The sequence below is a fragment of the Lampris incognitus genome, chromosome 9 (assembly GCF_029633865.1).
Source record: "Lampris incognitus isolate fLamInc1 chromosome 9, fLamInc1.hap2, whole genome shotgun sequence".
Classification (NCBI taxonomy): Eukaryota; Metazoa; Chordata; class Actinopteri; order Lampriformes; family Lampridae; genus Lampris; species Lampris incognitus.
In genome coordinates, this window is record NC_079219.1 from 49,002,340 (window position 1) to 49,026,079 (window position 23,740).

At 42.2% G+C, this 23,740-nt stretch overlaps 1 protein-coding gene across 1 annotated transcript in view; it reads left to right on the forward strand.

The window, feature by feature from the left end:
* The window catches only part of paqr6 (progestin and adipoQ receptor family member VI), a 59,993-nt gene extending 37,014 nt beyond the window's left edge, over nt 1–22,979 (forward strand). The window contains exons 2-8 of the mRNA XM_056285790.1: nt 1,749–2,032; nt 8,530–8,657; nt 11,235–11,440; nt 13,664–13,790; nt 18,421–18,517; nt 19,208–19,352; nt 22,333–22,979. Of these exons, the coding sequence (XP_056141765.1) occupies nt 1,749–2,032; nt 8,530–8,657; nt 11,235–11,440; nt 13,664–13,790; nt 18,421–18,517; nt 19,208–19,352; nt 22,333–22,598 (1,253 nt within the window). The 3' untranslated portion in view covers nt 22,599–22,979. The remainder of the gene's footprint in view (nt 1–1,748; nt 2,033–8,529; nt 8,658–11,234; nt 11,441–13,663; nt 13,791–18,420; nt 18,518–19,207; nt 19,353–22,332) is intronic.
* The last annotated feature ends 761 nt before the right edge of the window (nt 22,980–23,740 follow it).

Below are 23,740 nucleotides of genomic sequence, written 5' to 3' on the forward strand. Positions count from 1 at the left end.
AAATCAATCCGCGCTTTCCGCTGTACTTAACCGCAATGGCGACGTGACTGACGAAAAAGTAAATTTGACCAAATCCTCACCGTTATGGATGATCTATCTCAAGTTTCAAGTGTCTGCTAGTTGATTTTCATACGGTAATGAAATGAATGGAAACCAGTGGCTACCAAGAAGGAAGGAAAAGCACATTGAAAATATCAATATAACACACTAGTAAGTGACTCGCAACCAAGTTGCGGCGTGGTTATCCACCCGTCTAAATCTCCCTCCTCTTCATCCTGCCAGCTAACCGCCTTCCCCCTGCCCCTAACCCCCCCCCCCCACTCCAACTCCCTCCCCCCAAATGCTCAGAATCACGTGAAACGCCGAGAAAAGTGGTTTTCAGCCATTTTTAGAAAATTCATATTTTGCATAATCATGCATAATTATTGTAATTATATTTTAATTTTCTGCTATTTTTCTGGTCCTCTCTGGAGCAATACCTACCACCTCCAAAAGAAATTAGGATCATAAATGCTTTAGTTTTCGGTCCCGCTATCTACACTATAACACACACACACATTCCGAAAATATATGAGTAGAAGGTGCGAAAGTACCCACACCTGTACGACACGTCACAGAGAGGATACAAACCACCGTCTCTTCAGTGTATTGTCTTGTAGAGCCAGCAGGCAAGAGCATCTCTTCCTCGTTGTCAGTGTCGGACGCCATGACAGAAGAGTGTAAACAACACGTAAGCATTGTGGGTAAAGTAGTGTTTCACGGACAGTTCCACAGGAAACTACAACGCGGAAGTGCGCTAGACTATGGAAGCCCAAATGACTGCGGACATTCCTCGTGGAGTCCGCTCCGCGTACGTTCCGCCCGAGTATGTTTGGGCCTTTAAATCTGATTCATCAGATAAGACACTCGGACACTTCCACACGCGCAACAGCGGACAAATTTATTGTTCGTCAGACCCGTCAAAACCCGAACCGCCCGCACGCGCTGATTTACATTCAAAAACAGAAAACTTTATTGAGTTCACTTCACGTGACAGCCGCCATATACGCCCGTGCTCGACCCATGCAAATGCGACTCTGACGTCGTGGCTTATTTCACGGACGCTTTCTATTAACAACGCTGCTCGCCGTCTCCGACCGCCATCCAGCAAGCCGTTAAGAACGCGAGGTTTGTTCGGACGGCTGAAAGAGCCGAGGCGTGACGTAACCAGAGCCCGCCATCTTGTTGAACTGCTCAGGATTATGAAGGGATTCCACATATTTTATGCATATTCCGCACATTATGCATATTTTTAATGTTCTGCTATTTTTTATAGGTGCCCCCGATCATCCCCGATAACCTCCAAAAAGAATCGAGGCCCCAAGTGCTTTAGTTTGGCCGTTTATAGACTCCCACACAGACACACACCAGACACACATTGTGAAAATACAGGAGTCGATTGGAGTGATTTGAAAATGGTCGAGAGTAATGTTTATGTAATTCATAGTAAATGTGCTACGTAATGTAATGTTCTTATTGTAGAATAGATAAGACTTCGTTACGTTTGTAAGTCGCTAGTCGTGCTAGCTCTTTATTCAAGGTCGTCTAATCCAAAACCTGCCAAAACATTGGTACGGTCTTTTTAACCTAGATATCTTCCCTGTTAGCTTTTTAATGTGAATATTGGGACCATGTTGGTGTAGGTGATAATGTGCTGCACATGAAATGTGACTTAATGACATGCGTACGTTTCTCATGCCTTCCTACAGTGTTTCCGGTGTGGCGTGGAGGAGGGGCCAGTGGCGGTGGCGGCAGCGGCAGTGGTTGGAGTCAGGGATGGGCCTGGGGGCGCTGTCTAAGGTGGGAGCCTGCGGGAGCCGGAGATGGGTCCCAGAGCCCAGCATTTGACTGCCCCATCTGGTGTGTCCTTTGTCGAGGAGGACGGGCCCGGCTCAGAGAGGCCTGTCAGAGAGGCCGGGGTGCCATCAAACTGCCCACTGTCATGCTCAGTATCAAACTCCCAGAAGTCTTTGACATCCATCAGGTCCCCAAGGTAAGTGAAGAGAGCAGAACAACTCAGCATTCTTTTCACATGCTGTGGATCATTAAATGCTTCTCGACGGTCATTTTAACCATGTACAATGCAATCACAGATACAAATATGCAGAGTATTTGTAAAGTAATACCTGAATTGCTTTGATGCTGTGAGAGGTTGACATTTTCTAAGAATGACTTTCAAATGTGAGGCATGAAAGAGTCTCGTGTCTTGGGACTAGAGCTGCAAGCTACTTTCCTAGGGAGAGCCTAGGAATAGACTACTTTTATCAAGGGAAAGCCGAGATGAAGGCTCTGATGAAGGCAACGCCGAAACGTGTAAACCGCTAAACAAAAATTAAAAGAAGGGAAAAATGAGGTGACTTCTCCTTTTTTTTCTTATTTGTAATATTTTGGTGTGCCACACAAGTCTGTTCCTGAGTAAATTAACCTCAAGCGCAGCACCCAGCTACAAACCAGTCTACTGTGAGGAAGCGTTACTTGTATCTACTTTAATTTAATGCTCGGCATGTATTATGTTGTAACAGCATGTAACCATGTTTGCCCTGAACACACACTGCCATTTCTACTGAATGGAACCAGGACATGGGACCGTTTCACACCTCTTCAGAGTTATACGTAGTCTACTCAGCCACCATGACAGTTTATGATGGAGAAAAGACTGCCCCCTTCACAGCCTTAGCCAATAAGGAGACGGTTTCTGCTGATGATGTCATCAAGATGGCTGCCGCATCACATTTTCTGGCGGTAGAGGCTAGTTCCCATCGATGCGGAGAACGGAAATGGAGTAGAGAACGGTCAACTGAGCATGCGCGAAATGCCTCTACCAAGCCTCCACACGCCCCGCGTAGCATCCAGGCGCTAGGATTCTAGGAAGACCCACCCCTACTCTGCGTCTGATTAGCTAACTTTAACCCTAACCCCGCCCTAACCCTAACCTTAACCTACCCAAACAATGGAGGCAACGAGTACTTGCGCATGCTCAGTTGACCGTTCTCTGCATCGATGGGAACTAGCCTCTACCATTTTCTGGCTATAACAAGCCATCAAAAAATTATAAAAATAGCATGACATCCATGCAGTAGCAACAAGAATTACCTGGAATATCTGCAAGAAAGTTGTTTCATTCGTTCAAGTGCTCATAATTAACAAGAAGAAAGAAATGGCTACCAAGAGACTAGCTGAAGAAATGGAAGCGCTCAAAAAGTCTCTGAACTTCATGTCAGGGGAACTAACTAAGGTGGCAAAACAACAGATGGGCCTAATGGATTTAATTGATGAAGTGCAACAACTGAAGGCCATGATCAGAGAAAAAGACAAGAAAAGTGAAGAGCTTGAATGAAAAGTAGAAGAATTAGAACAGTACACAAGGATGGATGACCTCGTGATATCTGGGCTTGAGACAACTCACCGCACATATGCACGGATCACAGCAGGTGATAAGTGGGGAGAGGATGCGCCAAGAGGTGAACTGTACACACTGGAGCAACAAGTTAAGTTTTTCAATAACAAAGACATTCCAGTGGACAGAAACAATACAGCTGCTTGTCACACCTTACCCCAAAAACAAAACAACAAACCAAACATCATCATTAGATTTGTGATCAAAAACCATAAAATTGAGGTGCTAAAGCATGCAAAAAAACCTGAAGGGCACAGGGATATATGTAAATGAGCATCTCACAAAGAGAAATGCTGAAATTGCAAGACAAGCTAGAATCCCGAGAAAGGAAAAACGAATTCAGGACACTTGGACAAGGAATTGTGAAGTAATGATAAGACTGAATGGGACACCAGAACAGGCCAAAGTTATAGCCGTCAGAGACATAAAAGAAGAATAGTGGGGAAATATACATTTATTTTAGTAGTGTTGTAACGGGCAATGTTTGTTTGTGAGTGACAAATCTGGTATAAGAAAATGGGTGAATATACAGATTTTAAGTCTTTTGACATTAGTGATCACAAACTTTGAGTTAGAACATGACATTGATCCCGAGACCCACTTCTACCAGAACATTAACATTAATTGTGAATGTTATTCTGAAAACAAGTTCACTTCTGACGTGGGAATGGAGGGGCTTTCAGTGATTCATTTCAACAGTAGAAGTCTCTATAGTAACTTCTCCAAAATTAAAGATTACCTTCAACAGTTTCAGCAAAGGTTTAGTGTAATAGCAATTTCAGAGACTTTGTGTTGTGATAATAAAGAACTGCAGGATGGATTAGAGGGCTACGGAATGTTTTGGCAAAACAGGGTCAATAAAAGGGGAGGGGGAGTTGCCTTATTTGTGATGTCTGCTCTTAAATGTAGGGTTATTGGTAATATGACAACTGCTATAGACAATCTGATGGAATGTGTAACTGTTGAAATTAAGGTGGAAAGATTCAAACACATTAATTAGTTGCATCTATAGAACACCGGGGTCATGTATTCATCAATTTAATATGAAGATTTCTGAATTATACGAAAAATATAATGATGAAGTGTTTTTTTTTGCTTGTGGTGACTTTAACATTGATTTGCTGAGATCAAATGATCATATGAAAACTACAGAATTTGTTAATATTATGTTTAGTTTGAGTTTCTATCTGTTAATAGTAAAACCGAGCAGAATAACAAAGGAAAGTGCAACTTTGATTGACAATATTTTTACAAATGTAATTGATGGAAAGATAAAAAGTGGTCTATTAGTGACTGATGTAAGTAGTCATTTGCCTGTCTTTACAGTGTTAGAAATTAACAAGTTAAAATTAGGAGCAAATAGGCAAACTAACAATTTGATCAGAATAAAATCACCAGAGGCAATTATAGCTCTTAAGGCAGAACTTTTGAATCATGATTGGCAGGAAGTTTATGTAGAGGATGCTAATGACTCATATGATGCATTTTTGGACACATTCTTGACAATTTATGACCAGCATTGTCCATTGAAAGAGTATAGACAAAATTCTAAAAAGAGGGGAAAACCATGGTTCACAAAGGGGTTGGAAAAAGCTTGCAAAAAGAAAAATAGGCTATATAGGGAATTTATTAAACATCGAACAAAGGAAAAGGAAGTACAAAAAATATAAAAACACATTAACATTTATTATGAGATCACAACAAAAAGACTATTACAATCAGCTGTTGCAAAAGCATAAATATAATATTAAGGCAATCTGGACTGTGCTTAATGACATGATTAGAAAATGGTAGGAAAAGGAATTTCCCATAATATTTTGTAAAAAAAGAAAAAGATAATTCAATTATATAGAGGAAATTGTAAATGAGTTTAATGGGGTTTTTTTGTTTTTGTTAATGTAGGCCCAAATTTGGCAAAGGAAATTAACTGTCCTACAGATGAAGACAGTAATTTTGATTTTGTATTTGACAGCAGAAATTCAATGTTCCTGGGTGGAGTTGTGAGAGTGATGTAGCCGAAGTGGTTAGAACGTTTAAGAATAAAAAATCCACTAATGGTTATACTATTGATATGTCACTAATAAAAGAGGTAATTTACTGTGTCCTCGAACCATTTACTTATATATGTAATAAATCTTTTCAAACAGGTATTTTTCCTAATAAAATGAAAATGACTGAGGTGGTTCCAATCTATAAAAATGGTGACAAACCTATTGTAACGTGCATGGATAAGTAGACACGTTGGCCCTCGGCTAACGGGTTGGACTCTTTAGTCGAGCGGTTAGCGGTGTCTCCCGCAGTGCGGGAGATAGGGTTTCACGTCCCGGCTGCGGCGGTTCCTGTGGTTGCCCCCCGAATTCCCTATATTGGTGTCAGAAGTGGGATGGTGAAACCGTAAGGCCATCGGAAGCGCATGCACCCAGAGGCTTGAAGGCGCTCATATGCTTAAGCGCGGGGACGCGCTTCCCGAAGGAGGGGGGTAGTGTAGCTTGCATGGATAAGTAGACATGTTGACCCTTGGCTAACGGGTCGGACCCTTTAGTCGAGCGGTTAGCGATGTCTCCCACGGTGCGGGAGATACGGGTTCACGTCCCGGTTGCCTCCCGAATTTGCTACAATATTGTATCAAATTATAGACCCATGGCTTTGCTACCTCAATTTTCTAAAATACTTGCAAAAATGTTTGTAAATAGACTTGATGACTTTTATTGACAAATATGAGTTATTTAGGGACCATCAATATGGGTTTAGGAGTATCGATCGTCATCTTTAGCAGTGATGGATTTTGCAGAGAATGTAGCAACAGCAGTAGATGAGAAACAAAACACTGTGGGTGTTTTTATTGATTTATGTAAAGCATTTGACACAATCGATCATTCCTTACTCTTGAAGAAATTGGAATGCTATGGTCTAAGAGGTGTCACACAATGCTAGTTAAGAAGTTATTTAGATAATAGGTTTCACATCTAAGAAGAGTAACTTGTGGTGTTCCACATGGGTCAGTATTGGGACCTAAGTTGTTTATACTTTATTTAAATGATATTTCTATGGTATCTAATGTGTTGAAATTGGTTACGTTTACTGATGATACAAATTTATTTTGTTCTGGGAAGGATATGAAAGAATGGCTGAAAACAGTAGAAAGGGAATTGAGAATGTTTAAAAAAATGGTTTATCGGTAAGTTATCACTAAATGAAAATAAAACAAAATTTATGGTGTTCAGTGGTTTTAGGGTTAATTGTGAAATAAAACTGAAGTTAAATGGAGTTGAAATTGAAAGAGTATTTGAAACAATTCTTGGGATTGATTATAGATCATAAACTCTGTTGGAAACCACATATAGAATATATTAAATGGAAATTATCTAAATCTATTGCTATTCTTTACAAAACAAGGGATCTGCTGAATAGGAAATGTTTGCATGTATTGTTCATTGATAATGCCATATCTGTCATACTGTGTTGAGGTTTGGGGAAATGTTTATAAAACAAATAGAGACGCTGTAAGTAAACATCAGAAAAGAGCTATTAGAATAATAAATAAAGCTTGTTACCGTGAATCTACTAATCTATTATTTATATGGTCCTGCACCTTAAAATTCTTAGATATTGTGTATTTAAAATTGGAAATACTTTATCGAGCTAGAAGTAAAAGCCTTCCTGTTTGTATCCAACAACTTTTTAAACTGAGGGAATGAAACTGTAATTTAAGAGGGTTGTGTATTTTTGAAACATGTAAAGTGAGAACCAATGTAAAATACAGATGTGTTTCAGTTTTGGGAGTCAAGCTATGGAATGGTCATAATGATGAGTTGAAATTGTGGAGCTCGCTGTTGAGTTTCAGAAAATCTTTAAAATGTAAAATAATTAAAGATTACAACTTAGTATAATTTTTTCTTCCTTTTGTAATTTTGATATTCTAGGTTAACTCTAGGCTGTATATTATAGGCAACAATAAGCCTTGGGCTTCAGCTTATTCCTTTTTCGGTCATTGAGTGATTGAGTTTTGTTGTGTGAAATGGACTGATGCAAATATGTGTGATGATGTTTTTTTTCTTTTTTCTGTCTGTCGCATACGAACACAAATGTATGACCGAAATAAATCATTCATTCATTTATAAGCATTATGATCCTTGTAGCCAACTAGTGTGTTTGGTGGTTCCACTTCTATACTGTAGGACTGTCTCATTTCTTGCAAATACTGATGAGGCCTGGTTTTCTCTTCAGAAACAAACAGAAAACTCACACAAAGGCACTCATTGGAATTCTTCCAAGTGCCATCGTTGTTTTTTGTTGTTGTTTTTTTCCACTCTATTTGTGTTCAGCCCATGTCTCATTTTCAGTCCTTTATCAAAGTTAAGTTGTAAGTTGGGAACACGCAGAAAAAAATATATCCTGCAGCTGTAGGGTGTCCGTTTGAACCCCGTGTGTCCTCCTTGCCTCCTGCAGGATACAGAGACATATTCAGCCCTTATCAACCACAGGGATGATGTTTCTGGAGAGTCAGGGTGTGATGGTGGGGGTAAAGATCATCATCATCATTAACTTATGTGGAGCGGCATGGTGGCCCAGTGGTTCGCACTGGTGCCTCACAGCAAGAAGGTCCTGGGTTTGAACCCCAGGCCGTCCCAGGTCCTTTCTGTGTAGAGTTAGCATGTTTTCCCTGTGTTTGTGTGGGTTTCCTCCGGGGGCTCCGGTTCCCCCCCCACCATCAAAAGACATGCATGTTAGGATTAATACTCCTGCCTGTGCCCCTGACCAAGGCATGGTGAGAAGAACTGGAGTTGTTCCCCGGGCACTGCATTGCTGTTGCCCACTGCTCCTAGTATATCCATTCATTCATCCATCCATCCATCCATCCATCCATTATCCAAACCACTTATCCTGCTCTCTGGGTCGTGGGGATGCTGGAGCCTATCACAGTAGTCATTGAGTGGCAGGCAGGGAGACACCCTGGACAGGCTGCCAGGCCATCACAGGGCTCTTGGTATAGGATGGGTTAAATGCAGAGAGGAATTTTGATGCATGTGTATGCAATGCCAAATAAAGTGTCTTTGTCTTTAATCTCATTTGAATGTCTGTTTGGTTCGCAGGTGTTCAGGGAGGATGGCATTATCTCGGGTTACCGTCACCCCCGCAGCTCGGCCATGGACTGCCTACTGAGCAGCTTCCAGATGAACAACGAGACGGTCAACATCTGGACCCATTTCCTACCAACCTGGTCTGTAAACAAGGAAAAGTTCTCGCTAAAGATGAAATCAGTCTGTAACATGGTCCCCGAGAGTACTGGTTTGAATACTAACTGGCTGGAGGCTGTGTGTTAAAACATTTTAATGCAAATGTCGTTCGGCTCAAGTTTAATCACTGTTCTAAATTAATAGGCTGGCCAAAAAAAGTGCTCTGTAACCATAGCAACACGCTGAATTACTAGCAACCCCAGTAAACATTCAAAGCTTTAGCCTAATGGCTAACTTTTGTCTCACAATCTATTCTGAGTCCAAAATATCCAATAAAAATAAGTGGATGCTTCTATTGAAATTTTTGGTTAGCGACCAAAAAAATTGTATGTTAAAGAATTTTGATGCACACTTAGTCTTGGATTATCAAGTTATCGACTCCCTGCCTTGTGTTGCGTGCACACGCCCTGCTGTTAGAAAGGTGTCTGTTTGAGACTACTAAAGTCCTGCACGTCAAACAGGAAATGGGGGAGAGAGCGAGAGAGAGGGGTATGACATGCAACAAAGGTCACTGGCTGGATTTGAACCATTGATGTTCCGACCATGTGGCCATGTCATATGCACTATAACCTATGGAGGCGCCCCTCCATGCATCTTTTAATCGGTAGTGGCCACAGGTTAAAGGAGGCAGGAGAGGCAGGCTTTGTGTTAGAGAGTGTTTGAGAAAAGTCCCTCAACAACTACTACCAAGGTGCCCCTTAGCAAGGCTGTTAAAACTGGATGGAACGAAGTGGCACACTGATTTAGTTGACTGCATTTCCCAAAATTCTGTTTCACATGACTTGACTGATGAAGAAAACCCTTGTGGATTATTTCACATGGCTTCTAACACTGTCACTTCTTATATTTTTTGTTTTGTTTTTCTGTATAACCAACAAAATCAAAGTAATCGATTTGAATAGCGTAAATATAACACAGGCACGGTGGAGCAGTGGTTAGCGTGGTCGCCTCACAGCAAGAAGGTCCTGGGTTCGAGCCCCGGGGTAGTCCAACCTTGGGGGTCGTCCCGAGTTGTCCTCTGTGTGGAGTTTGCATGTTCTCCCCGTGTCTGCGTGGGTTTCCTGCGGGGGCTCCGGGTTCCTCCCACAATCCAAAGTCATGTAGGTCAGGTGAATCGGACATACTAAAATTGTCCCTAGGTGTGTGTTGTGTGTGTGTGTGTGTGTGTGTGGGCCCTGTGTGATGGCCTGGCGGCCTGTCCAGGGTGTCTCCCCGCCTGCCGCCCAATGACTGCTGGGGTAGGCTCCAGCATCCCCGCGAGCAGGATAAGCGGTTCGGCTAATGGCTAGATGGAAATATAACACACATTAGAGAAATAAATATAAATGTTTAAAATCTGTCACTTTGTGTGTGTGGGTAAAGATTTTGCCAGAAAGGGAGTCGGCAACAGATGAATCGGCAAATCCATATAACAAAGTTTAGTTTTTTGAATTTCATTGGGGCTTTGGGGGAAATTTTTAGAACTAACAGCGATGAAATGGTAATACTTTACCATAAAACAGGTTCAAATGTAGAGCAGTGGTTGGCTACTGAACCACAACACTGACGTTGCAGCGATGTTTGCGTCCAAGTGTTCTGATGCAAATGTTGTCGTGTCGAATAAAAAAAAAAGAAGAGGTAAATATCAAGTAAAAAAAAAGAAAAAAAAATCAAAATTCACACAAGTTTAACGCTTCTTTGAGGTGGATAAACTTTTTATTGATCAATGCGATAAATTGCTATCAGTTGTCTTCATCTTTAGACAGCGTTACCGTTCCATGTAAACCAATAAAAATCAGTCAAAATGTTCCTTATATGAATCAGTTCTTCATAGACAGTCCATCTTTCTTTTATTCAGCTAAACATGTCTGATGGAAATGCACCCTAATTCACTTTTTTTTTCTTTTACACATTTATTTGCTTGAAATGTATTCAAAAGTTGAATGGAGATAAGTATGTATGTATTAAAAAGGGGAATATGTAGTCAGTCTACTTTATCAGGATGAAAAAAGGTTGTGTTATTGAAAAATTATTTTGAAAATTATCCCCCTCTTTATCTATTAGCCTGATTACTAATGACTAATTTCAGGCTCAAGTAGGGGTTTATGGTAGTTTGGCCAACTTGTCAGACTATACCACTATTAGTAAAGAAAGGTGTCTTTTTTGGGAAGCCATTCAACTTCAAGGATAAATCCAATAAGCTTGGAGTCCCACAAAGTTGAATCAGTTCATCTGGACACCAAGTTTAGTGGGAGAAACGTTTCCTCAGCCATCTAAGTGGCTTCATCAGTCTCGAGATGAAGCCACTTAGATGAATGATGAAACCTTGTGTCCAGATGAACTGATTCAACTTGCTGGGATGTCCTTATCTGGATTACTGGGCATGGATCAAGACAGTAAGCTTGGAGTTGTAGATAATCAGTTTCTTTATAACTCTGTGTTCTCTTATTTGTCAGTCATTATCGTAAAGTTAATTTTTGTTTTTCCCCCCTCACACGTTGTTGAGCTCAAATCTCTCAACAAATACATCCTGACATTTCTACACCAAAAAGAGACGAGACCTGACTTCTGTTTCTTCTCAGGTTCTTCCTGTGGCGCTTCAGCGTCCTCTGCTCCAGCTTGAACTTCCTGACAGACAGCTACACGTGGCCACTGCTGGTCTACATGCTGCTGATCTGCGTGTACCCGTTCACATCCAGCTGTGCACACGTCTTCAGCACCATGTCACCAGAGTCACGCCACATCTGCTACTTCTTCGACTATGGAGCGCTCAGCCTGTACAGCCTAAGTAAGTTCAGGAAAGACATCACTTGCTCCTCTTCCAACAGCTTCTGCTGAGGTACTGTTGAACAACCTCAGACTGCTCAGTTTCATCTTTTTTGTGGCTTCTGTTAGAAAACCCTTTTTTCCAGACAATTTGTGTGTTAAATTTGGGTGTGAAGCCTGTTGTATTGTGTAAATTGTGTAAACACAACATCATTGCACGTTGTCCGTCTTGGGAGAGAGATCCCTCCTCTGTTGCTGTCCCTGAATTTTCTTCCTATGTTGTAAGAGGGGTTAAGGTGCAGTGGTGGACTATGTCAGAGATGCTGAAATAGATGTTAGCAGGTTATTTACATACATGCCTGAGGTAGTTGGACATGACAGTGTACCAGTACATGTACAATGTACAGTACACGGTTGGATTTATTTGACAGTGTTAAGCATTCATTTGAATGACAGCCCACAGAAAGAAACTGTTTTTATATCTGGTTGTTTTGGAGTACAGTGCTCTGTAGCGCCTACCAGAGGGGAGGAGTTGGAACAGGTTGTGACCAGGATGTGATGGGTCTACAGTGATGTTGCGTGCCTGAGAGAAAGATGGATATGCTATAGATGGAAAGGTTAGAGATGGATGAGTAGATTCACGATACATAGATAGGTAAATGATAGATGGGTAGATAGACTTTAGATAGCTGGGTAGACAGACTATGGATAGATGGATGGATAGATAGATGATGAATGACTTCCAACCAACAGACCTATAGTTAGGGCTGTGACTTTATGGATTTTTTCTTACTGTGGTGAAAAAGCAACCATCCCCGCAGTTTGTCGTCTGGCTCTAAGCCAAAATGTGCCCCAATAGGCAACACAATAGTTGGCTTTGGAACTAGATTTTTTGCCTTTGTTGAATTGAATACTGTCTAGCAGCTAACGGCAACTGTACGGGCATTACCATGTAAGAGAAGTTTGTTTGCTATAAGCAGTTAAAATCTAACTTCAGGACGTCTGGGTGGTGTAGCGGTCTATTCCATTGCATACCAACACGGGGATCGCTGGTTCGAATCCCCGTGTTACCTCCGGCTTGGTCAGGCGTCCCTACAGACACAGTTGGCTGTGTCTGCGGGTGGGAAGCCGGATGTGGGTATGTGTCCTGGTTGCTGCACTAGTGCCTGCTCTAGTCGGTCGGGGCGCCTGTTCAGGGGGAACTGGGGGGAATAGCGTGATCCTCCCACGTGGGGGGAATAGCGTGATCCTCCCACGTGCTACGTCCCCCTGGCGAAACTCCTCACTGTCAGGTGAAAAGAAGCGGCTGGTGACTCCACATGTATCGAAGGAGGCATGTGGTAGTCTGCAGCCCTCTGGAGCAGCAACCAGGGTGGCTTGGAAGAGTGGGGTAATTGGCCAAGTACAATTGGGGAGAAAAAGGGGGAAAGATGCAGAAAAAAAATTGAAACAAAAAATTAAACTCTAACTCCGTTTACTTTATGCTTGTGTCTTTTATGTATGTTTATTGTGTGTGTTTGTGCATATTCAACTGAAGCACTCAAGCCTAGAAATAATTAGAGACTTGGACAAACAGAAGAAATCCCCCATGTTTAATGGCGTGCCCCTCCCACTCGCCTGTGGAGCTGAAGTGACAAGCAGTTGAAAAGTTTTGTTTCTCTAGAAGCCCTTGAACCCAGGATGGATGATAGACAGGGATCATTACTAAACAATGATTATTGTGTTTACATTCATATCACACACCATATGCAATCCTGTAACTTTCACCAGCAAATAAATAAATAAATAAATAAAGTTTTCTAGCGATGGCGGTAATGAGCTCAACCCCACAGTAGGCATCATATGACCGCAGTCATTGGGCATTGGGTTATCGTCACAGCCCTACCTGTAGTCAAAACATTAACGTGTAATTAACAAAGGGCCTCTTCAATTCCCAAACATGATGTGGCCCCGGCAGCATGTGCTCCATAATCTGCTATAAAGCTCCTTAGTGCTAATGTGTGCACACTTTGAATGTACACAAGTCCATGTGGGGGATAAAAGCTGGCTAAAGGGGGTATTACAAAACAAAATGTGCAAGACTTGCACATTTTGTAGCTAGATGATGGTTACAGTGTGCGTTCATATTTTGTATTGTATTTTTTGACAGATTTATTCATTGCACAGTATTTAACCCTTGTGAGATGAGTTAATCAGACAGAACAGTCACTCTCTGAATGTTCCTTTGTTGTGTTTTTGTGTTCAGGTTGTGCGATAACTTATGCGTCCTACATCATGCCAGACTGCTGGGTCAACACATGGCTACATCAACATTTCATCCCCATCGCCATTGGGAATTCCTTATTCTGCACCAGCTTGTCGTGCTACTCCAGGTGAAGTACTACTGCAGTCTTCCAGCTGAATTTTTGGAAAGTCTTCCTTTTGGGACTTAAGTAAAAGTAGATGAAAATGAATGTCATTTGATCAGTTTTCTGTTCAGTGAGCCAGTAAGTGCACTTGACTGCATTACCTTACATACCTCAGTTTAGCAGACGATCTCATCTACTGGCGTGAGACATGGAGACACTAGGGTCGGGCGATATGTCAAAACTTTCCTACCGGCCACCGTCAGCCTAACAATCAGCATTGTCAAAACCCCCGACCCCGCACATGTGCTGGCCATTTTCGGTGAATGCAATCATGGAATAGCTCCTTGACAAAAGAATACAAAAATTCTAAATCCCCTATTTGGGATTAGTTTGGTTTTAACCCAGACACGACCTAAATGAATTAATTTTGATTTTGATATACTTTATTGATCCCCGAAGGGAAATTCTGCTCTGCGTTTAACCCATCCTAGCTGTGTAGCTAGGAGCAGTGGGCAGCCGCTGTGCAGCACCCAGGGACCAACTCCAGCTCGTCTTTCCATGCCTCAGGTCAGGGGCACAGACAGGAGTATTAACCCTAACATAACTTTTTGATGGGGGAAACAGGTGCACCCGGAGAAAACCCACCGCAGACATGGGGGAGAATATGCAAACTCCACACAGAGGATGACCTGGAATGACCCCCAAGGTTTGGACAACCCCGGGGTTCGAACCCAGGACCTTCTTGCTGGTGATAGCACTAGCCACCATGCCATCTTTGCATACAAGCAGTGCCAGCAAAAGATTCTAACACTTATAATTTACACGAGCATTGATGTGAAAATCAAATTTTACTGAAACATTACAACGTACTGGCTATGCAATTTCCCCTCGGGGATGAATAAAGTATTCTGGTTCTGATTCTGATAAATCACCTTGAGATCTTTGCTAAGAGATAAGCTGTAATGACAGGCTGAACAGCTGTCCGACACAATTTTAAAAAAAGAAAAGAAAGTAGTCCGATGGCGTCAGAGAAAGATGCTTCTGCTTGCAGCCTCCAAATGAATAAAATGGTGGCGATAACGATGCTGTTAAATGATCAGGGTGCACAACTAAACGTACAGTTTTTGGTCTCGTTCTCAAATATTCCTCAAATATTGCTTTCAAATATTGTGTTAAAGTTGATGTTGCTTTTCAGCACCAGTTGTGATCAGACAGCAACCACGAAAGACGGCTCACTTGTTATTCAGTCAGTGCAGTCACTGCCTTGTTGTGAAAGACTCGTCAGAAATCCGTGCAACAAGGGGCGTCCGGGTGGTGTAGCGGTCTATTCCATTACCTACCAATATGGGGATCACCGGTTCAAATCCCTGTGTTACTTTCGGCTTGGTCGGGCGTCCCTACAGACACAATTGGCCGTGTCTGCGGGCGGGTAACCAGATGTGGGTATGTGTCCTGACTGCTGCACTAGCGCCCCCTCTGGTCCGTCGGGTTACCTGTTCAGGGGGGAGGAGGGGGAGCTGGGGGGGAATAGCATGATCATCCCACGCGCTACATCCCCCTGGTGAAACTCCTCACTCTCGGGTGAAAAGAAGCGGCTGGCGACTCCACATGTATCGGAGGAGGCCTGTGGTAGTCTGCAGCCCTCCCCGGATCAGCAGAGGGGATGGAGCAGCGACCGGGACGGCTCGTAAGATTTGGGTAATTGGCCGGATACAAGTGGGGAGAAAAAAAGAGGGGGGGAGAAATCGGTGCAACAAGGACGTGCATATGGCCCAACTCCAACTGCCAGTTCCTATCCAGAGTTGTGACCAAGTCACTGTTATGCAAGCCATAAGTAAGTCTCAAGTCTTAACCTTCGAGTCTCAAGTCAAGTCCCAAGTCATGAAGGGCAAGTCTCAAGTCAAGTCGCCGAGCTCAGGTCAAGTCAAGTAACAAGTCCCTAATTTCAGGTGTCAAGTCATCAAGTCTCTAATGTAGGGTGTTTTATACCAATTTAACACATTTTTTTAAATTCAGGTAATATTAAATTGTTTCATTACAATAGTACATAAATAAACCACAGATAATGTCAGAAAGTTATTTTATTGTGTTCAAATTTGGACAACAGTTGGATTTTGTTTTACATTTAAGAAATAATAAAAGACACACTCTAAATCACAAATGAGCGCACAACTCTTAACAATACAACACATATTGATCATTCCAATACACAATAAACAAACACTCTCTAGTTCGACCTACAATTCATTGCACTTGCAAAATATCAAGTTGGCTAGGACTTTATCGCCTCCCTCCAAAGCCACTCCTCCAAAACACGCAAACACGCACTGCCTGACTAGCCTACTGCTGGAGATAGGTTGATAGGCAGGTAGGCCATCCAATCATTTTAACCAGACACCTTAAAATGATTGGATGGGTTTATAAAGGTCCTGCGACTTCCACAGATTACTCTTTTTATTTTTTTAATTTAGTGGCAGAACATTTTATTTATTGATTGCTGTCGGGATGTAAAGAGAATTGCAAAAAATATAACAAAAAGTGCTTCTGAAAAAAATCGCCTTCCCTACCTTTAATTATTTGACTCTCTAGATTAGTGGAATCAGGGGTGCTGTTGGTGTAATTCAATAAATACATGGGCTGTGTGTGACGAAAGGCGCACCCTACTTATGTACGCTTATTAAGTACCGATGTACGTGACGATGTGTACTTAATAAGCGTACATTAAAATATATAGGGGTGCGTTTTTGGTCACAGCCAGGGAGGTTTTAGAACCACTGGACTACACACAAGGGAGTATTTCACAAAGCTGGCTAACTGAGTATGCCTGACATCTGCGCAAAGTAAACCCTGGAAACCTTTCAGATCTGGAACATGGATTGAAGTAAAAAGCTGTTCCGGGGTTCACGCTGCGCAGAAGTGAGGCTTACTTAGTTAGCCAGCTTTGTGAAATAACCTACTACCCCATGGCTCTAATCTAAGCCTATGCTTAGTAGGCTATGTTTCATATTGGGTGCAGTGCACTGTGTGTCATGTTCTGAGCATTATTTCAATTGCCATTGTGCCATACAAAAAGTGTTGTAACATAGGAAATTATAGATATTAATTTTGGTTTCATGAAACAAGTAAATGTATTTATAAATGTTTATAATTCAATGGAGAAAAATCTTTCCAAAGACAGTATATAACTAGATTAATTTGAATCATGGAGATACTTTAATATTTTTTATTTATTTGTTTATTTGACAGGGACAGTACACAATAAATATATTGCACCAGAATTAGCTATAAGCTAATTTGCATCTGTAGTCCCTCGGCAGGAGTCGTTGGTAGCACATAATTCGGAGCATCAAGTCTAAATGCTCAAGTAAAAACAGTGTAAACATAATCACGATTGAATACCACTAGTTCAGTGCCCGTTCGGAATGGGCTGATTTTCTCGAGAACGGCATTATATTACGCATATTTAAAACTATATCATATTATATTATAGTATGATACGTGAAACCATGCACTGAAACAGTGTTTGATTAGCTAATTATCAGGGGGCAACAGGGGGTATGCTAATTCATTCCGGTGACCGCTACATCGCCCAGACATCGTTTGCCCACTTGGCCAACATAATTGAATATTCGCTGTTAGGTGTTCTGAAACAGAACAGTACGTTCAATTTTATTTTTGAGATGAGATTGGGACGATGTTTGGGCGATATAGCCTGGCATATTCCAAACGGGCAGATTGTGTCTGTGTGTGTGTCTGACCACTCACACGCTACTGTACCTGTAGGCTAGCAAACAAACTTACTTCTCTTTGTGGCTTTTCAGATGACGCACAAAGTTTGACGTTGTTGAAATCCCATCTGATAATTTCGCTGCACGTGTTTTACAAACGGCAGTCCTTTTCTTCCCAACAACTTCGAAGTTCTTATAGCCGTAAATCATTATTTCTGGAATCGTTCCAGCAGCTGCACTTGCCATGATTGCAGACTCTCCGCGCTCATGTTGAGTAGAGCTGCCGTTAGTTTTTGAGTAGCATGATGGTACCTCCAATTAGATTTGAGTATTTTTGTTTTCCCGCCCATCTAAACATTTGATTGGCCCTACGTGATGCGTGTGCGTAGGTAATTGTGTGCACGCTGGAAATGAAGAATGATTACAAAATAAAATAAATAAAATACGAGAGAGGTGCATCCCGCATAAACATTGAGAAAACACTCAAACAATTCTCTCGAGTCATTCAGCTCAAGTCCAAGTCATAGATGTCAAGTCTCAAGTAATTTTCATTTTGGCAAGTCAAGTCACAAGTCATCAAATTTGTGACTCGAGTCGCACTCGAGTCCAAGTCATGTGCCTCGAGTCCACAACTCTGCTATTCACACACCCTCAGTGGCACTTTGCCTTTCTAGAGGATCAGGGTAAACACTGGCTTTCCTTTTTATTCTGCGTGAAGCCCTGTCCATGCCCACTGAAATGCCCAGTGCCAGGGGTCAACATGTAATACGATTACAAAGTCTCAAGTTGGCCTAGCACTGGTTGCATAACTTCGGTTGTGAGTTGCTGAAATTAGAGTTTTACAGGGAAACAACAGGTGACGATAGTATACAGCGTTGGAAATAGAAAGACCTGTAATGTAAACCTCCTCTTCTGTGTCTCCACAGGTTCCTGGAGATGCAGTTTCCACAGAAAAGTAAAGTCCTTCGCACAGGAGCGTTTGTCGTTCCATTCGTGTTCGACACAATGCCACTGTTCTACAGAGTGAGTGTTGGTTTGAATTTGCAGCACAAATGGGAAAACGATGTTAGCACACTGCATGAAATCCCCACTATTTTATTATTTCATTATTATGTTGTTTTGGGAGCTGTCAAAGTGGGTTAATGTATTTATTTTCTCCTGTTGGTCTTAAAAGGTTACATCCAGTACCTGCACTCGTTTCCATAATGAACAGTTATTACAAAAGCTTCACAATGCTGCAGGATTGTGTGTTTGCATGATTACATAACAGCAGAGACTTGGTTACTGTCAGCTGTTTAGCAGGACTTTCGGCTCATTAACCCAGAAAATAATTCCCTGTCCTAATCTTGAATAAACGTATTGGTGCAGTCGACTAATCCCACTAATGACTTGCCTGGTTGGTCTGTAAGACTGGTCATTTTGTCTTCGTTTTTTGTAATTAGTTAAGGTTTTATTTATTCATTTATTTTTCTTTTAGATTTATTTGAGCTACTCGCGCTTGCCTGTGCTGTGGACTCAGATGGCCACATTTGCATACAACCACACACACAAACACAAATGTCTGCCTTCTGTTTGACTATTGAACACTCACGGTCACTTGTATTGTAATCTCATTCATGTCCCTTGTTGTGTTTGTAAAGGATCTTGCATTGAACACATGTTGTCAAAAGCTTTATGTCACAATAAATTGGATTCGTCTGTTTTGGTTTGTAGCTGTTGCTGTGCTGCGGGGGGAGCTGTAGCTCCAGCGAGGCCTTGTCTTATCACTGTTACCATCTCCTCTTTGCTTTCCTCACCTGCTTCCTGTTCGCCTCCCACCTCCCGGAGAGGCTGGCGCCGGGGCGCTTTGACTACTTTGGTATGTTCGTCACAAACACGTTTGGCTTGGAAGTTGCCTGTTAGGATTCCTGCAGCACACGCAGTTGTCCCACCATAGTGTACTCATCTAAAGGTTAAACATACAGTACAGTACAGTGACTGCTGTAACATGAAAACATGTCCTGTGAAAATGATGGAAAACCATGCTTGTTTCCCTCAACATTTACTTTCAATAGGCCTTTAAGCATTATCCTTGATCACATTATCATTAATCACATTATCATTAATCATGTTATCATTAATGTTGTTATTAATGTTACAAAACTAGTTAATGCTACAGGAAATTCTGATGTTGATGATCAACTATCAAGTAAAATCGAGGACATACTTGGATCTGCCAACTCTTAAATTAAATCTAATTTGGTCAGACAAGTAATGGCGGCAGTGTCCCACCCTATAATGTCGGCTTTGCTGTTGGGGACTAACTTTAATATTTACTAACACTGCTTTCCTGCACTTATTCCATAGTCGATCGCATTCAGTGCAATATGTAATTGATTGAATTCAATGCAATCGTTTACATAGACCACAATATCAGGTATATATTAGGTAATATCAGGTATACTTCGATCTGCCAACATTTGAATGAACTCTAATTTGGTCAGACAAGTAATGGCGGCAGTGTCCCACCCTGTAATGTAGGCTTTGCTCATAGGAACTCATTTTAATAGTTACCAATGGATGATCTGCTGTGGCAACCCCTAATGGGAGCAGCCGAAAGTAGTAGTTGTAGTAGTAGTAGTAGTAGTAGTAGCACTCCATGCGGCGGCGCAGTGGTTAGCGCGGTCATCTCACAGCAAGAAGGTCCTGGGTTTGAGCCCCGGGGTAGTCCAACCTTGGGGGTCGTCCCCGGTCGTCCTTAATATGGAGTTTGCATGGTCTCTCTGTGTCTGTGTGGGTTTCCTCTGGGGGCTCCGGTTTCCTCTCACAGTCCAAAAGACATGTAGGTCAGGTGAATTGGCCGTACTCAATTATCTCTACATAGGTGTGTGTGTGTGGGGGTGGGGGGGTGAGGTGGGGCTATGATGGCCAGGCAGCCTGCCCAGGGTGTCTCCCTGCCTGCGGCCCAATGACTGCTGTGATAGCCTCCAGCATCCCTGTGACCCTGAGTAGGATAAGTGGTTTGGATAATGCACTTCATCCCCAAATGCTCCAGCAGAACTGCTTAGTAATCAACACAAGAAACAAGTGTATACATTTGAAACTTGAGACATTCACGATCAGTCATACTGGTTCAATCAAAATTGGAACAAGAGGTTCTGAACTTTAGACAGTCAGTTTTATTGGCCGGGTATGATCCCATATGAGGTCTTTAACTTGCTACAGTGCTCTCATATACAGTCACACAGCAAGTGTACATATGATGTGATCCCCCCCCCCCCACAATCTCAGGATGGGGTCCCCAATCCATTTACCAAGTTTGCTGTCAATACTGTTACACCCCCCCACAATACCTCAAATGGTTGCTGGGACATGGCCTGTCTCTCTGTTTGGCGGCTTTGCCACTAATTTTGATTGGCTGTGACTGGATGACCAAACAGTTTTGAAACTCAAAAATCCATGTGGTAACTTTTGTGATGCTTGGTCTGAAGATCACCTGTAGCAAATTTGGTGAAAATTGGACAAAATGTGTGGCCTGTGAAAAATGTTTAAACTTAGATTTTTTAAACATACAATCCAACATGGTGGAAAATCCACTATGTCACGGGGTGCGTTGAAGTTGGGAGCCAAGGAATCCAAAAATCCAAAATCGGGCATAAGTTACACGCATTAAACGTGAATCATGAGTTATATTTCTATGGTGTCAGTTTTAATTCATGAGTGAAAGTGAAAACCTACATCCTCTAGTGGTTGCATTCCTACTAGAGATGAGTCTTCATTTATTTCTCCTTTGCCCATTTTCAAAAAATGATCACAACTGTATACCAGCATAGTTACTGGAATCACAGGCTTACAGCAATGATCTATGAAATTAAAAACAAATGTGTTGTCAAATTTTATTTTGTCTAATTGCACAAAGATGATCAGAATCAGTAAAGATGGACTCAAATCATACCCACGTGGTACTGCTGCCTTAATATTGCAAGGTATCCTGAGATTTCATGTTTTAACAGAATTCTCTTGGTGAATTTCAAGCCATTTCGTGCTGAGGTCAGAACGCTACCACCAGAGGGCGACTTGATCACTTTCCCTTCCCATATGGTTTGCTTTTATGAAAGAAATGTGCGGCTCTGGCTCCGTCCATTTTTTTTTCTTTGTGGATTTTCTCCCCCTTTTTTTTTCCCAAATTGTACTTGGCCAATTACCCCACTCTTCTGAGCTGTCCCGGTCGCTGCTCCACCCCCTCTGCTGATCCAGGGAGGGCTGCAGACTACCACATGCCTCCTCTGATACATGTGGAGTCCCCAGCTGTTTCTTTTCACCTGACAGTGAGGAGTTTCGCCAGAGGGACGTAGCACGTCCTCAATATGGGAGGATCACGCTATTTGCCCCCAGCTCCCCCTCCTCCCCCCCCAAACAGGCGCCCTGACTGACCAGAGGAGGTGCTAGTGCAGCGACCAGGACACATACCGACATCTGGCTTCCCACCTGCAGACACGGCCAATTGTGTCTGTAGGGATGCCCAACCAAGCCAGAGGTAACACAGGGATTCGAACCGGCGATCCCCGTGTTGCTATGCAACGGACCGCCACGCCACCTGGACGCTCCCTGGATCTGTCCATATTATGTGTGATTGGTTATTTAAGGTCTCTGCTTCATTTAACGGAAGGCCCTTATAGTATGATGTAAAGAAGCTGACAGACGGTTGAGAGCCGCCAAGCCAGCTATCATAATGAACCCTGACCGAGTTAAACGTTCCTTGCGAGACATCCCCACTCCTAGTCAGGATATTATTAAAACGTTTTAAAACTCCTAAAGACCAGACTTCATTATTTTTCTTTCTCATTTTTCCTATGCAGGCCACAGCCACCAGCTCTTCCACATCGCCGCTGTTGTAGGAACACACTTCCAGATGGAGGGCGTGATGGCCGACATGACCTCTAGAAGGGTTTGGCTGATTTCCCACGGAGCCTTGCCAACGTTTCTGGGCACGATCGGGGCACTGGTCGTCGGCCTCATACTCAACCTGGGCATTATTGGCATTTTCAGCGCTCCCCTACTGTGCAGCCCCTGCCAAAGTGCCAGTCCGCAGCCGCAGAGCGCCCAACACAAACACAAGGAGTAACCGGGAGTGACGCTCAAAATGGCCGCAGGCTTTCCAGTGGCAGCGGGCAGGCCGTACCATTTAGTCTTTTAATGTTTGGGATGACCATAGTTTATGTAGCAGTTGTTTAACATCGTCATGGTTTTAACATTTAAGGATATTTTTGATACATTGTTCTTGATGCTGAAGCGTTTTTGTTTCTTTTAACAGCATCACACTTTTAAGTGTTTGTCCATGTGTTCATGGTTTACCTGGAAGCTGAGGACCCAGTTTTGCTTTTGAAGCCTTTAGATTATTTAACATTGAGTTTACAGCTTGGATTGGAGTAGGTGTACATACGTATGCCCACTGGGTACAAATGTCTCAGTCTAATTTATTTGCATATCTCGTAGAAGCTGCACTCGAGAGATTCTGGGTTGAATGAAGCCTGCGTTTGTTTAACATGACACTAAGTGCCTTGTTACACATGTAGCTACACATCACTGACAAAGTTTACAGGAGATTATTTCAAGTAATAACACAATGCTAGTTTGGTCTACTCTCAAACTGGAAACTTAAATACTGGATTTGCAGGGATCTTTTTTGTAGTTAATATAATTTATACATTTTATACATGAGGCCAATATTTCATTGGGCCACAGGCGGTGATAAATGAGGTCAATAATTTCTCAAAACTGTTTTCCTAACTGGATCGCTTAGCTATTACGATTATTCAGTAATGTTATATTTGACATAGGCCACCTTATTGAGATTTAAATAGTGCAATGATGAATAATGTACAATTCATTGTACCCCACAATCCACAATTATTTAAATTGATTTTCAGGCCGGTGTGGTTCTCACTGATTGCTGCCTTTATTATGCACCTTTAATAAATAAAATAGTACGTCCGTGGCTAAAACACAGGGACCATCTTGTGGTGGTGGGTTTCTCCTACAGTCACGTCATACCCCTCGAAACTCGTCAAGATTTTGCTTTTCTTTTTTTCTCCCATAAAAACGTCTCCTCTTAGTGTTTTGTTGAGAATTACAGCTTGGGTAAGCTCTGTTTTGCATGTCCATCATGTTGCATTCGTACTCGTCCCCAGGTTTGGACTTCTCGCCTCATTTCCCCTAGAAATAGCTTCTCCATTTTCAAAAACTTTGCTTTATAACTATATTCAT